The 13,674-nt window shown below is 63.3% G+C and overlaps 4 protein-coding genes across 4 annotated transcripts in view; all 4 read left to right on the top strand.

Annotated features, from left to right (window-relative positions):
• The first annotated feature begins 182 nt into the window (after positions 1 to 182).
• CHLRE_14g613426v5 (uncharacterized protein) lies at positions 183 to 1,844 on the top strand. The gene is made up of 3 exons (XM_043070040.1): positions 183 to 409; positions 775 to 944; positions 1,214 to 1,844. The coding sequence occupies exons 1-2, from the start codon at positions 345 to 347 to the stop codon at positions 941 to 943; spliced, it is 234 nt and encodes a 77-aa protein (XP_042916713.1). The 5' UTR covers positions 183 to 344; the 3' UTR covers position 944; positions 1,214 to 1,844.
• A 148-nt stretch (positions 1,845 to 1,992) lies between these two features.
• On the top strand, positions 1,993 to 6,546 carry CHLRE_14g613450v5 (uncharacterized protein). Its single transcript, XM_043070041.1, has 8 exons — positions 1,993 to 2,391; positions 2,545 to 2,620; positions 2,828 to 3,256; positions 3,616 to 3,758; positions 3,967 to 4,121; positions 4,591 to 4,710; positions 5,116 to 5,283; positions 5,487 to 6,546. Exons 1-8 carry the CDS (start codon positions 2,373 to 2,375, stop codon positions 5,805 to 5,807), a joined length of 1,431 nt encoding a protein of 476 aa, XP_042916714.1. The 5' UTR covers positions 1,993 to 2,372; the 3' UTR covers positions 5,808 to 6,546.
• Positions 6,547 to 6,592: 46 nt separating this feature from the next.
• CHLRE_14g613501v5 (uncharacterized protein) lies at positions 6,593 to 10,704 on the top strand. Its single transcript, XM_043070042.1, has 8 exons — positions 6,593 to 6,951; positions 7,106 to 7,206; positions 7,435 to 7,619; positions 8,014 to 8,384; positions 8,609 to 9,083; positions 9,275 to 9,447; positions 9,636 to 9,782; positions 10,006 to 10,704. Exons 1-8 carry the CDS (start codon positions 6,832 to 6,834, stop codon positions 10,462 to 10,464), a joined length of 2,031 nt encoding a protein of 676 aa, XP_042916715.1. The 5' UTR covers positions 6,593 to 6,831; the 3' UTR covers positions 10,465 to 10,704.
• Positions 10,705 to 10,792: 88 nt separating this feature from the next.
• The window catches only part of CHLRE_14g613550v5 (uncharacterized protein), a 27,532-nt gene continuing 24,650 nt past the window's right edge, over positions 10,793 to 13,674 (top strand). The window contains exons 1-7 of the mRNA XM_043070043.1: positions 10,793 to 11,301; positions 11,464 to 11,591; positions 11,930 to 12,025; positions 12,332 to 12,429; positions 12,777 to 12,927; positions 13,266 to 13,357; positions 13,625 to 13,665. Of these exons, the coding sequence (XP_042916716.1) occupies positions 11,010 to 11,301; positions 11,464 to 11,591; positions 11,930 to 12,025; positions 12,332 to 12,429; positions 12,777 to 12,927; positions 13,266 to 13,357; positions 13,625 to 13,634 (867 nt within the window). The 5' untranslated portion in view covers positions 10,793 to 11,009 and the 3' untranslated portion in view covers positions 13,635 to 13,665. The remainder of the gene's footprint in view (positions 11,302 to 11,463; positions 11,592 to 11,929; positions 12,026 to 12,331; positions 12,430 to 12,776; positions 12,928 to 13,265; positions 13,358 to 13,624; positions 13,666 to 13,674) is intronic.

Below are 13,674 nucleotides of genomic sequence, written 5' to 3' on the forward strand. Positions count from 1 at the left end.
ATAACTTGCGTGGGGAATGGCGTGTTGGGAATGCGTGGGGAATGGACTGCAGGGGGTCGCCGGGGACCCCTGTTGGGGCACACGCTTGTATCGCGCCAGGACACACGCTTGAATTCCCCCGCCACGCGCCACCGTTCCGCTGGATTGCATTTCTATCTCCGGTAGTGCATGTTAACAATGCACGCTCGCCAGTCTCGCCGACTCTCGGCTACGCAAGCAGAATCAGCTGTCGCGCGCACCGAGAGGCCTTGCAGGCGTCAGGTGGTGAAAATCAGCCATAAGTTGCGCAGAAGCGATGAATTCAGCGCCGTTAGTTTGGGGCGTGCAAGCGCGAAGTGTTGCAAATGGGGACCGGGCCTGGCGCCTCGCTGCTGGGCCTTGTGCGGCGTGAGCTAACAGGCAGCGATAGGTAAGCAAACAGTAGAGCAGGCGGTTTGCTAGCTAAACGTGCGCAGCGCTCGTCCCTAATGGCCGTCGTACCCTAAATGGGGACCGGGGGCCAGGAGCGGGCTTGCGAGTGAGCCCATCACACGCCCTGCATGGAGGACAGCCTCAATTGCATGCCACACCCGGCACCGCGGCACGCCGGCACCCGACTTCCTCAGGCTCGGGTCTATGCGGCATGAGTTTGATGGACCAAACCATGACTGCGGCACATGTACATTTGTCCTCCTGCTGGTATGGTAGGCGCGCAAGCAGGAGCGGCGGCTGGCGCACCCGGCATGTTGCGTGCGGCTGAGCATAATTGCACCTCCCCTTGTGGTACTCGCACAGCGGGCGCACGCACATGCTCATGTGCGTGCGAAATGCAGGCGTTCGATATGAACGCTGCATGCGGCTTGCTCTCGTGAGGGGCGCATCGCGTGGCGCCGTCGGCCTCCACGCGGCCCTTACAGGCGCAGCCCTGCAGCTGCCTGCAATTGGTATGAAACAGCAGTACTAAGGCGGGATTGCTTATTTAAGGGCTTAGCTCGCTAGCTAGCTGGGTGACTCGTGCTTAGCTGCCCCAATCCAGCATAGGCTCCCCTACCTGCTCACCACACCCGTTGCATCTTCCCCAGAGAGAGGCTCTTCTCCGACACATGTGAGGGCAGGAGTCCTCCACCGCGTGCCACTGGCCGCCCGGGTTGTGCCGCAGTATCAGCGGTATGGCCAGCAGGTGCGTGGCGTGTGGCCGGGTTGGATCCAGCTCCCCCAATCAAAACCCCCACAGGGTACCACCGTACCAGTGGTCATGCAAGGGATGGCTGGCAGGGATTGGTGCACACGCGCCAGCTGCATGGAGTCGGCTGCTTAGGTTGCATGAGAATAGTGGAAGTGAATCAAAGCTGCAAGCTTTGGCGCATACAAGCGCAAGCTAACAGGTATAGACGTACGGCACAGCGCAATGACGATACGGATCGTTTGCCTATGGTAAAGGAGTCACAAAGTGGGTGGATTCAGTCTGCTAGCAACAGCTAGAATAATTATGGTTTTGAATACGCGAGTACGTGAATCCGTTGATTTGTGTCGCTTGGGTAACAATCCATGTCACTGCCAAAATGCCGTACAAGTGGTACGGAGCCTTAGAGGAGGCTGTTTCCACACCCGCCTGCAACTCCTGACAAAAGCAGGCTTCAATGTATGCTACAACTTCTGATGCGGTATCACTATAACAGCAGTGGCCGGCGAACTGAAGTGGGAGGACGCTGCGCGCACACATGCCACCTGGTGGAATTGGCAGCAAGAGTGCGTGGCAACTTGTTGTGACACGAGTTCCCATGCAAACCGCAACATGCGTGATGTTAACGCGTTTATGTCCTCAAATCAGCACTGGAATGTGACCTCCAGTCGAAATCGCAGGTCTAGCGCCGCCCGATGCGGGGTTTAGCATCAGCTCCGTCACTCCGTCAGCCGCGCCGTCGCAGGGGCCGGGTTGCTAATCTATGACCATCCATCCGCAACGGCCCTACGATTAGCAGGAAACTTGTGTTAGGACCATGCACTCAGGAAGCATCGGGCTAGAGGCCCAAACGTGGGACCCATCGCACGATGGACACGAACCCGGCGGAGACCAATCGTGTTTGCGCCTGGCGACCTGAGTCTTGTTTGCCCGTATTTAATGTGCATGGGCACAAGGGCTTGGCTCGTTCACACGGTTCAAGACACTGTCAATATAATGACAGTTTTTTGAAGCCGGAACGAACTCGCATAGTTCTATTTATTAGAAAGTGCAGTGTTCATGTATTTAAACAGCACATGTAAACAAGGCCCTTGATGCTGAAAGCCTTTAGTTCCGCCGCCCGCAATGAACTGATACTTGAACACTAAACAGCGCGACCGGCAAGTTGCACCTACACCAAGTGTTGAACACCAACCGATATCCATTGACCATGGGGTGGGACCGCCAAGGTGGGGAGCTGCGAGTCACGTACACTGCGCCAGCCCGCCCCTCGCTCCCTCGCCAGCATCCCCTCCCCGCCTCGCCCACGCAACCACCTCATCCGTGAGCTAATCCCTGCATTGCTAATGCCTCCACCTTGGTGTGCATAACGTGGGCCTCAGGCGTGCTGGAGCGCTGCGCCGTGAGCGCGGCCACGGCGTGGGGCTTCTACTTGATGGCCCGCTTCGTCAACCACCGGTGCGGGGGTGGCCTCTGTTGTGGCGAATGTGGGGCAAGTGGGAGGCGTGTGTTTGCGCAGAGTACGACAGGGGCAAGCCGGCTGCATTGCAGGCACAGGCCGCCGTTCCCTTTCCCATACATCGTCGGCACAGGGCGTCGGCACTTCGAACCTGGGATAAATGCTGCACTCCGTCTTGCAAACCGCCCCGGCCCTCCCCACGTCAGGTGGCATATGACGGCTCTGGAGGCGCAGCTGGTGGAGGCGCAGGCGGCGCTGGAGCACGAGCGATCCAAGCGTAAGGCCGACCGCGTGGGCCGCATCCGGGCGGAGCAGGAGCTGCGGACAGCCAAGGTGCAGCTGCAGCAGCTGCAGCTGCAGGCACAGGGACAGCAGGGGCAGGGGGAGCAAGGGGCGGCGGAGGCTGCAGCAGGTGCTGCAGCAGGGGAAGGGGAACGGGAGGACGCGGAGGCGGAGGATGTGGATGCGGATGGGGACACGGGCACCAGCACCGGCGCCGCCGCGAACAGTACGGGGCGGCTGTTAGATGATCGCAAGCGCGCGGCGGCGGCGGCGGCGCTGGCGGCGGCGGGAGCAGCGATGCCGGCCTTTCCCTTCCGGCCCATTGGCCACCTGCAGTCGGTGTTCTCGGAGCGGTGAGGCTGCGGGGCGGCGTTGGGCGCGAGGGAGGGGTTTTGAGGGCGGGGGTTGGAGCCTTGGAGGGGAGTTGCTGGTGGTTTTGGAGGGCAGGGGCGGGGCGGGAGGGGTTTGGAAGCCGGAGGTGGTGGGGTGTAGCGTGGCGGGGCTACAGCTGCTGGTACGTGGTGCCGCCCGTTGCCAGTGCTGATCGCCGCACTCAGCGCCTTCTCTCATGAGGGCTCGCCTCCACATAACCCACGCGCATGACCTCTCTTTGTGCTTTCAATGCAACGTGCTAAAGCTCGTTACGTTTTCCTTCCCTGTGTGTTTTCTGACACACACAAACACCCCCCCCCCCACACACACACACACACAGGAACGGCACGCCGCGTCAGCCGCAGCTGGTGCCCGCCGCGCGCAGCCGGCTGGTGCTGAGCCCCTCCGTGCCGGCGGCCTGCCTGGAGGGCATTGAGCAGTACAGCCACGTGTGGGTGCTGTACGTCTTCCACGCCAACACGGGTGAGGAGGCGGCGGGCGGTGGTTGGGGAGGAGGGGATCCGGGGTCGGGGATCCGGGGTCGGGGATCCGGGGGCGGGGAATGGAGGGCGGGCAACAAAGGATCATAGGGAGGTGCCCGGGGGGCGATATCCCACCGGTGCCGATCTTATGGCTGCTGCCTCCTCCCTCCTCCCCCTCCTCCCCCCCTCCCCTCCTCCTCCACACACAGACCTGGCCAAGTACCTGTCCCCCGACCGCTCCGGGCTCAAGGCCAAGATCCACGTGCCGCGCCTCAACGGTGGCCGAATGGGCGTGCTGGCCACACGCAGCCCGCACCGGCCCAGCCCCATCGGGCTCAGCACGGCGCGCGTGGTGGGCGTGGAGGTGAGGGAGGGGGTGCGGAGATGGGGGAGGGGGTAAACCGTTCATGGAGAGCAGAATGATCTAAATGACAACCATTCTCCATGAAAGGGGGAGAGGGAGGCATGGACGGGGAGGGAGGTTGCAGAGAGAGGGGGTCAAGGGGAGAAAAGGAGGAGCGGCACAGCGTTTAGCGTTTGCAGGGGGTTGGTCTCCTAGCTGGGGAGGACAGCCGCTTGATCTCCAGTCCTATACTGCTGCTGCGCACGCAGTCTCCACGCAGTGCCCTGCACTTGGGTGTCTCAACCCCTGTGCACAACTTACCCTTCGGATTCTTAGCGAGTTCTATACACCACTCCTATCATCGTCCGCCCGCTCCACCTTGACCCACCTAGGCCAACCCACCCTAACCCACCTTATAACCCGGGGGTCCACTTCTCTAACAACGCAACCCACCTTTTACCCCCACCCCCCACCCCCCAACCCCCCACAGAACGGCTGCCTGGTCCTGGGCGGCGCCGACATTGTGGACGGCTCGCCTGTGCTGGACATCAAGCCCTACGTGCCCTTCTGCGACTGCCTCGCAGCAGCCACAGCGCCCGCCTGGGTGCAGGTGCGAAAAGGGGGTGGGGAAGAGGGTGTCATGAGGGGTGGGGTGGTGTGGGGGGTGGGGTGGGGGGTGTCGCTTATGAGTGTTGCAGTCTTGTTTGGGAAGACGTGGTTGCAGGCATAGCGTTTCATGGCACTCCCATGGCCAGGCCCAGACCACCCACCCACAGTGCACGCTACACACGTTGTGTTCCCTCAACCCCGTGCCCCCCAATCGCTCCGCTCTCCATGAACGGCTACCCCCAGTCTCCCGTGCCGTGTTCCTTTGGTCTTTATACTGGGTTTGACGAAGACAAAAACAACCCCACACATACACTCTACCTGTGCTCCGCTCGTTTTAGCTTGCTTGGTTTATTTTGGGCTGGAATTTACAACCCCCCCCCCTCCCTGCACACACGCACACACGCAGGCGGAGGCGGACGACGAGCCGCTGGCTGTGGGCGAGGTGGTGGTGGGCGCGGGCGCCCGCGCGGCGCTGACGTCAGCCTGGGCCGCCCGCCGGGAGCTGTACGGCAGGAAGGGGGGGCACGGCCCGATGTACGGCAGTGCGGAGGAGTACCTGCAGCTGGTGCAGCAGGTGAGGGCGGGTTGGGAGGTCGAGGGTTTTTTTTAGGGAATTAACGCAAGCTGCGTTTTATGATTGCGATTTACGTTTAGAAATGTCCCCGTATATTTGTGCTGCGGGCCTTTCGCTTGCCTTCTCAAATTGCCTGGTGGCCCTGCGGCATGCGTGCTTCCACTGCCGCGCATCTAACTCCCATCCTCCTCCCACACACGCAGGTCCTGTCCCGAGACATCCGCTCCGTAAACCAGCGCCTCAACGTCAAACCCATCCACCCAACAGCAGCAGCCACGGCAACAGCAACTGCAACAGCTGGCGGCGCCGCAGCCGCCGTGGCGCCCGCGAATCCAGGGAGTCATCCTAATCCTGGGGTGTCGGGGGCGGCGGCGGCGGCAGGGGGCGGTACGGCGGCGGCTGGGCAGTACCACGTGGTTTTGGAAAACATCTACATCTCGTACGACATAGATCCGGGCAGCGGTGCCGTACAGGTGCGGGATGCCTGGGTGGATCCCATCACCGCCGGGCTGGTCAAGGCGTAGGCTTGCAGCGTGTGCGTGGGAGGATGTTCAAGGGCAGGGGCGTGCAGCGTGGCGCGGCAGATTGTTGCAGCAGCGGCAGTAGCGAGAAAGGGTGGTGATGGTGGTGGTGGTAGTGGTGTGTATGTATGGCATGTACGCATTGTGGTGTGCGTGGCTGGCGGCGGTGGTGTGCTGGCATGCACGGGAAGCGGCAGAGCCTTGGTGATTCGGGGGCGGGGGGGCGGGGGGCGGCAGCCTACACGCAAAACACACACGGACACACAACACGCCTGCACGTCCACCGTGTCAAGTTTGGTTCGTCAGTCGGTGGGCTTTGGCAGTGCTCATCCGCATACAGTGGGGTTGCGGGGCATGAGCCAGTGCCAGTGGGGCGGCCTCGGTCGCCGAGTCAGACATTCCTTCGTGCGTGCTGTGGAGGCGCAAAGCCCTGGTGGTGTGATGGCGTCATCAGGGCGTGAGGAGGTCTGGGCCCACTGTCTGGGACCGACGGACCCAAGAGCGAAAGGGCCTTGCAACTCCTCTTGAAGCTGTCCTCTATGGTTGGGCATGTAAGGGGGCGGGTTCTGTTTCGAATGTTCTGAAGTTAGCGGTGCGTGTGCCCCGGGGAGGGGCGTGTCGGCAGGTCCCACCATCCAACTCTGACTATATGTGTACACGGCCATAACTCGATTGTGACAAGTTTGACTATTATTGGAGAATGGGTGACAATAGTAGGTGATTTGTGTAAGAGCGCGGCGAAGAAACCTGCAAATCGCGTGCCTGGCAGTTGGCACACGTCCGTAACCGGACACTAGCGCCAGCTGAGAAATCTCATCTGATAGCACAAGCGGTGCTACTATTTTGAACAGTGCAATTCGTAGGTCAGCATACAAGTCCTTGCTTAGGTTAAACAGACACGATAGTCTGCAAACTCGAAAGTGTAGCGCGTTATCATAACAGATCTTTCTGTCCGATCGACGCACGCGCTCAAAATCTGGTATATGGTTCCTGTTGAGATACATTGCACGCATTAAGGACGCCGGGGATGCTGCTTGGGGACGCTGCGCCTCAGCGCATCGATGTGGCCATCATTGGCGGAGGGCCCGCCGGCTTGTCAACAGCCCTGGCGCTGACGCGAGTGCTATCTCCAAATGTGTCCATGACGGTAGGTCATTTAATTGAATTGCCTCGTGCACCTTCGTGCAGCGTGCGTGTCGTTGCTTGCTCCCGCGAACTAGACTAGGCGAGTTGCGCCCGACGCTCGCGCGCTGAGCCATTACGGTGCACACGATTATGCCCACATACTGACCGACACACAGGTGTTTGAAGGTCGCTGCCCCGGCGAGGCGGGCTCGGGTATCGACCTGTCAGAGAACGGACTGCTTGCGCTGCAGGCTATCAGCCCCCGCCTGCTGCAACGGTAAGAGCTAGGGCCCCGGGCGGCCGAACCTTGCTCACGCCCCTCGAAGGTTCCTTACCAACCCTAATGAGTACCCGATGATTCCCGCCTTTACAGTGTAGTGTTACGCGCCTGTGTTAACAAATACTCGCGCCCCACTTGAACCCACACAAACCCACCTGAACCTGCAGTAATAACTGAACCCGTCCAAACGCCCTCACAACATGTATGCATGATGATGACACGCAGCTTCTACGAGACAGGCGACTTCCAGAACAGCTGGTCCCACTACGACGGCGCCTCCGGGCAGCTGGTGCAGGCCCTGGGGCTGCCGCAGACCGGCGCCCAGCGCAGGGCTGCGGGGCTGCTGCCGCCGCTCAAGATGAGGTGGTGGGCCATCACGCGCCTGCTGGAGCAGGAGTTGCCGCCGGCAGGTGGGGGGCGGGGGCCGGGGGTTGTAGATACCAGCCCACACTGAACCGAACCGAGCTGTACTAGCGGAGCACAGTAGAGGCGAGCGGCGCCGCCAACGGCTGTCACCGCCCGGGCCCGAGGGTGTCCATGGCGGGTGTGCGGGGGTGAGCGTGGGATGACTGAGTGCTGCATTACAGTATGGGACAGGCCGACCAGCAGGTGCGCACCGCACCCGTGCCATGCGGGGGGTGGGGTGTGCCAAGGCGCAGGGCGCGTGTGCATGCATGGCGGATGGACACATAAGCTGGTTGGAGCAATAATTCATGGCCGCACACGCCCTTCCTCGACATACCACCGCTCACAGACCCACTCCCGGCCGCCACATGCGCGCCATGCATGCCCGCCCGCCTGCAGGTGTTGTTGCCCTGCACTACGGCTGCAGGCTCCTGGACTGCGCCGAGCTGGCGGAGGAGGAGGGGGCTGCTGACGCCGGCGGCTCAGGCGTGCCGCCAGAGGCCGCGGATGAGGGGGCGAGCGGCTGTGTTGGTGCAGCCATAGCGGGCGGCGGCGGCGGTGGGTCCTCAGGTGGCGAAGCTTCTGCAAGCGAGCGCTACCGCTACCGGCTCACCTTTGAAATCCGCAGCAGCAGCCCCCAAGCTGGCGATGGCGGCAGTAGCAGTGGCAGTGGCAGTGGCAACACCGGCGGGGGCAGTAGCACACGCTTGACGGTGCTTGCCAAATGGCTTATTGGGGCAGACGGCGGTTTCAGCCGAGTGCGCCGTTTGGTGCGTGCATGTGTTTTTTGTTCATGCCATGGGCTGTATGTGTGTTGGTGCGGGTGCGTGTGGGCGGCCAAGCGTGCGGGCGTGTTGAGTGTGTGTCCTGGTAGGGATGTGGACGTTTACATCCGTTCGCCTTCAGCACTGTTTTTCAAAGACCCCCACGAACCCGGCCTGGGGCCTGAAAACCAAATCTCCTGCTTTTGCTCCACAACGTACGGTAATCGAAGGTGGGCGACGGCCGCGCCCCTGTCTTCACGGGCTACTTCAGCTGGTGGGGCCGCGTGTCGGGTGCAGAGCTGGCGGCGGCGGCGGCCGCAGCTGGCGGCGCGGCGGATGTCGACTCACTCTGGCCTGCGCCGCTGCGCGGCCCGCCCCGGAGCCCTATGGTTCGCAACGCGGTCTACCTGCCTGCTGCCGACCGCATCAGCACGACAAAGGCGGTGGTGGCGCTGCTGGTGCGGATGAGGTCACCGTCGCAGCTGGGACAGGGGCAGGGGCAGGAGGTCACCGCCGCAGGGGCCGCCGCAGGGGCCGTAGCAGGGGCCGTAGCAGGGGCCGCAGCAGCGAGCGCAGGAGGTGGTGGTGCTGAGGCTGGCTGCTCCTCTTTAAGAGACGATGGAGGTGAAGATGAGGTGGTGGCCTGGTACCTGGAGGCGCAGACGGCGCACTTGGAGGCGGCGGGACTGGATGCGTCGCCGGAGGGTGAGTGGGTCGACGGCTGTGCTAGCTTCGGTGCAACAGTAGTTTCATACGGTATTCAACTGGCGTGGCGAAATTCGTATGTGTTGCTACCAGTAACGCGCCGTGGTGCCGGCCGCATGACCTTCTGATGTTTCTGGGTGCCGTCAGTCTCATGCAAGTGACGGCTGCCCGCCTTGCGTCCGACGCCACAGGCCCCCACGTACGCCACACGGCCCCGGACGGAGGCCATGCGGTCGCACTGGCGCGCTGCCTCGCTGTGTCCACCCACCTGCCCCCCGACGTCCGCGCCGCGCTGGCCGCCACGCCGCCTGCGCGGGTGCTGGAGCGGGCGCTGCACATGCACCCGCCGGAGCAGCTAGAACTGGTGAGTCTGACTCGGCGTCAAGGCCAACGTCAGGACCAGGGCAGATGACGACGACGGTTTTCGTGCTTTCAAGCAAGTCTTATAAGGCAGCATGTCCGCTGTACAGATCACGCACCCGTTCCACGCGGCTAACCAGCTTGCCCCGCGTCACTCCTGCTCCCCACATCTATTTTGCGGCGCTCGCGCAGTCGAGCTGGACCAACGGGTGCGGGATGGTGCTGGTGGGGGATGCGGTGCACAGCGCCGGGCGACCCGACGGCCAGGGCGGCAGCCTGGCGTTCGAGGACGCCGCGGAGCTGGCGGCGGCGGTGCGGCGGCACGGGCTGGGCCAGCAGGTGGGCGACACGGCGGTTAGCTAGTAGCACCGCGGTAGCTGCAAGCAGCTGCATAGAGAATGGGCCCAACCGCCGCTTTGAGTCGTCTGATCCGCCGGGTCTCTTGTCAATGTATCGTCATCCCGGCTATCAACCCTGCGTTATTCCCAACAACCCTCTGCATCACGCACATGCACACCCGCCCGCCCGCCCGCTCGCCCATATGCAATGCGACCACCGGCAGGCGTTCGACAGCTTCGCCGCGTCCAGGCTGCCCCGCGTCAAGGGCATTCGAGGCGACAACGCGCCGCCGTTTGCCGTACGCCGGGCCCTGATGGACGCGACGGCCTTCGAGCCGCTGTGGGGCCCCGCCGACCTGCCGCGGCCAGAGGAGCTGCTGGGTGAGGAGCTGGGGCGAATGCGGGTGTGCGCGGGTGGGGAAGAGGTGCCGCATAGGGAGGCAGGGCAGGAGGTGGCGGAGCGGCAGGGCGGCTGTGGCGGGCAGCAGCAGCATGCTGAGGCTGGCGTGGTGACGGTGGTGGCGCGTGTCGGGATGGAGCCGGGGTTGGAGGCAGCTGCTAAGCTGGATCCAGAGGCGGTGCGGGCGTGGTCGCGGCGGTGCTGCTGGGAGGTGGCGGAGCGCCGTACCGCCGGCCACATCCTGCAGGCTGCGGTGATCGGGCCGGTTGGCAAGCAGGGCTAGCTAGGTATGAAACGGCTGCAAGCAGTGACTTCTGAACAGTAAGCACATGTACGGCGGTGTGTACACGGCAAATGTTCTTGGCTTTGCACGGTCGTGGTGGAGACATTCGGAAGCTGGGCAAACCGCACACCCGAGCCCTTCGCTACCTTTTTGAGGGCGCTCTGACCAATTCCGAGATGTCTACCAGCTTTGAAGTTTGCAAACGATTTGCACGGAGCTTTAAGACTTTTCCTCTCGACTACCCCATCCCCGCTCCGCGAGCCGCACTCCCCATGCACGTTTGCATGGAGTTTCGGCACCCGGTGTCACTGTGAGTATCTGGGTGATTCATGAAAGTGCGTCGGTATTAAAAGATTGCATATACTCGCAATACATACTTTCACAGGAAGTGTCTGCTGGGTCGCTGAGAACGCCAAACGCTGCAACTTCGGAAGGTGCTTTGTGCCTTCTTGAGTTTTGTCAAGTTCTACTTGCAATTTCTATTACAGTATAAGACTCTTCTTCTATTGCTTTTTGCAAAGGACGTGAGAAGCTCTTCGTTGAAGATGCAGCAGCCCACTTCTTCTACGGATGCTCGTGCGCATTATCAAGGGCGTGAGATCCAGCTACATGGACAGCCTAATGCTGGGTTTGCGGGCCAGTCGAGCTACAAGCAGGATTTCCCGGGGCACATTCCGGAGCCCCGGCAGCCCTTCGCCCCAAACCAGCAGTATGCTGGAAGTGGAGCCGCTTTCGATGGGCACAGCAGTTACAAACAGGACTTTCCGGCGCATCCTATTGAGCCGCGTCCGCCCGCACCAGGTGGCCAGTACCAGCCCAACACGGCGCCCTTCGACGGTGAGAGCAACCTTCTGCCGGCTCCCTGCCCCCGTTCGCCTATGCGTTCCCGACCCCTCTCCCGGCATCTCCTCTGCAACCTCATTTGACCTCCTTCCTTATCACAGCCCAACTTACCCCGCTGGCGCCCTCCGCCCACGCCCCATCCCGCCCACGCCACAGGCACCAGCGCCTACCGCGACAACTACCGTGGCCACAACATCGACCCCTCCCAGTACGCGCGCCACACGGGCCGCCCCACTGGCCCCCTGAGCACCGCACCCTTTGACGGCGCCTCCTCATACAAGCAGGTGGGCGGGCAGCTCGACAAATGGAGGGCACAGGAAGTTTCACAGGGTTTCAATCGTGCTGTCTGAGGGGTGTGTTGAGGAATGTAGGGCTGAAGGGCGGTCTTGGCACGTCAAAGATAGGGGACAGGGCCGCGGAGTTAAGAGGCTGCGTGAAGAGGAGGCAAACGCTGGTTTCAGGATGCGGCAGGCGTGCAGTATATCTGAGGGGATCGGCACAGGACCCAGCACGATTCTTGTCTTGGAGGTTTGGCGACCCGGCATCCAGACATCCATCCTCACACAAACCCAAAACCTTCTTAAAACGTTGCGTTTTCCTGTCACACGTGCAAAACACACAGGACTACCCGCAGCACGCCCTGCAGCCGCGTCAGGCGCACGGCGGCCCAGCCTACCAGCCCAACACCGCGCCCTTCGACGGCACCAGCCACTACAAGGTGAGGGGCGGCGGCGGCCCTGGACAGGGGTTCGCATGTGGGGCAGGGCAGGGCGGAGTACATGGGGAGAAGCAACACAGCGGTTGACGGGCGGGCTATGGTGGCAGCGGGCACGGCACGCGGTTAGTCGGTTGTCAAGCCCACTCTCTAACCCATGGCCCCAGCTAACCTGCACGCCATGCACGGCCACCCACCTTCCATTCTCCCCCATACACACCTGCCGCCTGCCCCATCCGCCCCCCTCTGCCCCAACCCACCTTCCCCCCGCTTTTCCAAACATCCATGCGCCCCCCTCCACCCCCACAGTCCCAGTACGTGCCGCACCAGGTGGAGCCGCGGCAGCACGCCGGCCCCGTGCACGCGCCGCACAGCTCCGTGCCCTTCGACGGCACCACCACCCACAAGTGCGGACGGGGGCTTGATGGGGGTGTAAGAATGGGAAGGAGTCAGGAGAGGCGGCTTGGCAACTGCGCAAATAGGGGGCGCAGAGGGCTCGCAGTGAGAAGTTAGGGTGGGTCAGTCGGTGCGGGGCGGCACGGGAGCGGGGCGCTGCTGGATGGCGCTCGCCATCACTTGCCTATACAGGTTACACCCCATCCCACCGGTGCTGTCTACCTCGTGATACTTCTATGTACCATCTTCGCAACCCCACCAGTGCGCGCGCCATGCCTCCACTTGCAACTTATCCTCGCCTTCATGCTCCCCCCTGTCACCTTTCGCTCCCCCTTGACCTGCCCCCTCTTGCCCACAGGTCGGACTTCCCGGCTCACCCCATCGAGCCGCGCCCTCCCGCCCCCGGGGGCCAGTACACGCCCAACACGGCGCCCTTCGCCGGCTCTAGCGAGTCCCGCGACGCCTACCAGCCCTGGCCCATCGACCCCTCCACCATGCAGCGGCACGGGGTGAGCGCGCGAGTGTGTGTGTGCGGGCCGGTGTGTGGCGCTGTCGTGTGCCGCTGCTGTGGCGTGTCGGGTCTTGGTGTAACCTAGACAGGATCCACTGGGGCGGGGCGGGGCGGACCGGGGCAGGGCGGGCTGGGTTGGGTTGGGTTGGGTTGGGCGGGTTGGGGCGGGGCGGGGCGGGGCGGGGCGGGGCGGGGCGGGGCGCAGTCTTGATTTGGATCTCGATGTCCCCTGGCCCCCATCGCCAACCCCGTCATGCCCGCAGCCCAACGCGTGTCGACTCCCGCATGCGTCAAAGGAAACCCCTCATGTGTGCGTGTGTGTGTATATGTGCGCAGGGCCCTCCGCCCATGCGGCCGTCGGCGCCCTTTGACGGCGCCTCCACCTACAAGCAGGTAGAGGGGGGCAGTGGAGGGGGGGGCAATGGAGGGTGGGCCAGGTGGAAGGGGGCAGTGGAGGGGGACAGGGCGGGAGACGCAGGTGCGGTGGAGGGGTGGGCCAGGGCGGGCGGTGGAGGGGCGGTGGAGGGGCGGTGGAGGGGGGCCAGGGCGGGAGGTGGAGGGGCGGTGGAGGGGGGGCAGGACGGGAGGTGGAGGGGCAGTGGAGGGGGGCAGGGCGGGGCAGTGGAGGGGGCAGGGGGGGAGGTGGAGGGGGCAGGGCGAGCAGGGCGGGCAGGGCGGAACGTGGAGGGGGGCAGGGCGGGGTAGGGCCGGACGTGGAGGGGGGCAGGGCGGGGCGGTGCGGGAG

This window comes from Chlamydomonas reinhardtii, chromosome 14 (genome assembly GCF_000002595.2).
Source record: "Chlamydomonas reinhardtii strain CC-503 cw92 mt+ chromosome 14, whole genome shotgun sequence".
Taxonomy (NCBI): domain Eukaryota; kingdom Viridiplantae; phylum Chlorophyta; class Chlorophyceae; order Chlamydomonadales; family Chlamydomonadaceae; genus Chlamydomonas; species Chlamydomonas reinhardtii.

Bases quoted from the DNA above. Each gene is read 5' to 3' on its own strand.
- CHLRE_14g613426v5 (XM_043070040.1), top strand. From the start codon at position 345: ATGGGGACCGGGCCTGGCGCCTCGCTGCTGGGCCTTGTGCGGCGTGAG. The intron at 410-774 runs GTAAGCAAACAG...GTACTCGCACAG, and splicing joins GAGCTAACAGGCAGCGATAG to CGGGCGCACGCACATGCTCA.
- CHLRE_14g613450v5 (XM_043070041.1), top strand. The intron at 3,257-3,615 runs GTGAGGCTGCGG...ACACACACACAG, and splicing joins CAGTCGGTGTTCTCGGAGCG to GAACGGCACGCCGCGTCAGC. The intron at 4,122-4,590 runs GTGAGGGAGGGG...AACCCCCCACAG, and splicing joins CGCGCGTGGTGGGCGTGGAG to AACGGCTGCCTGGTCCTGGG.
- CHLRE_14g613501v5 (XM_043070042.1), top strand. From the start codon at position 6,832: ATGCTGCTTGGGGACGCTGCGCCTCAGCGCATCGATGTGGCCATCATT. The intron at 7,620-8,013 runs GTGGGGGGCGGG...GCCCGCCTGCAG, and splicing joins GCAGGAGTTGCCGCCGGCAG to GTGTTGTTGCCCTGCACTAC. The intron at 8,385-8,608 runs GTGCGTGCATGT...CGGTAATCGAAG, and splicing joins TCAGCCGAGTGCGCCGTTTG to GTGGGCGACGGCCGCGCCCC.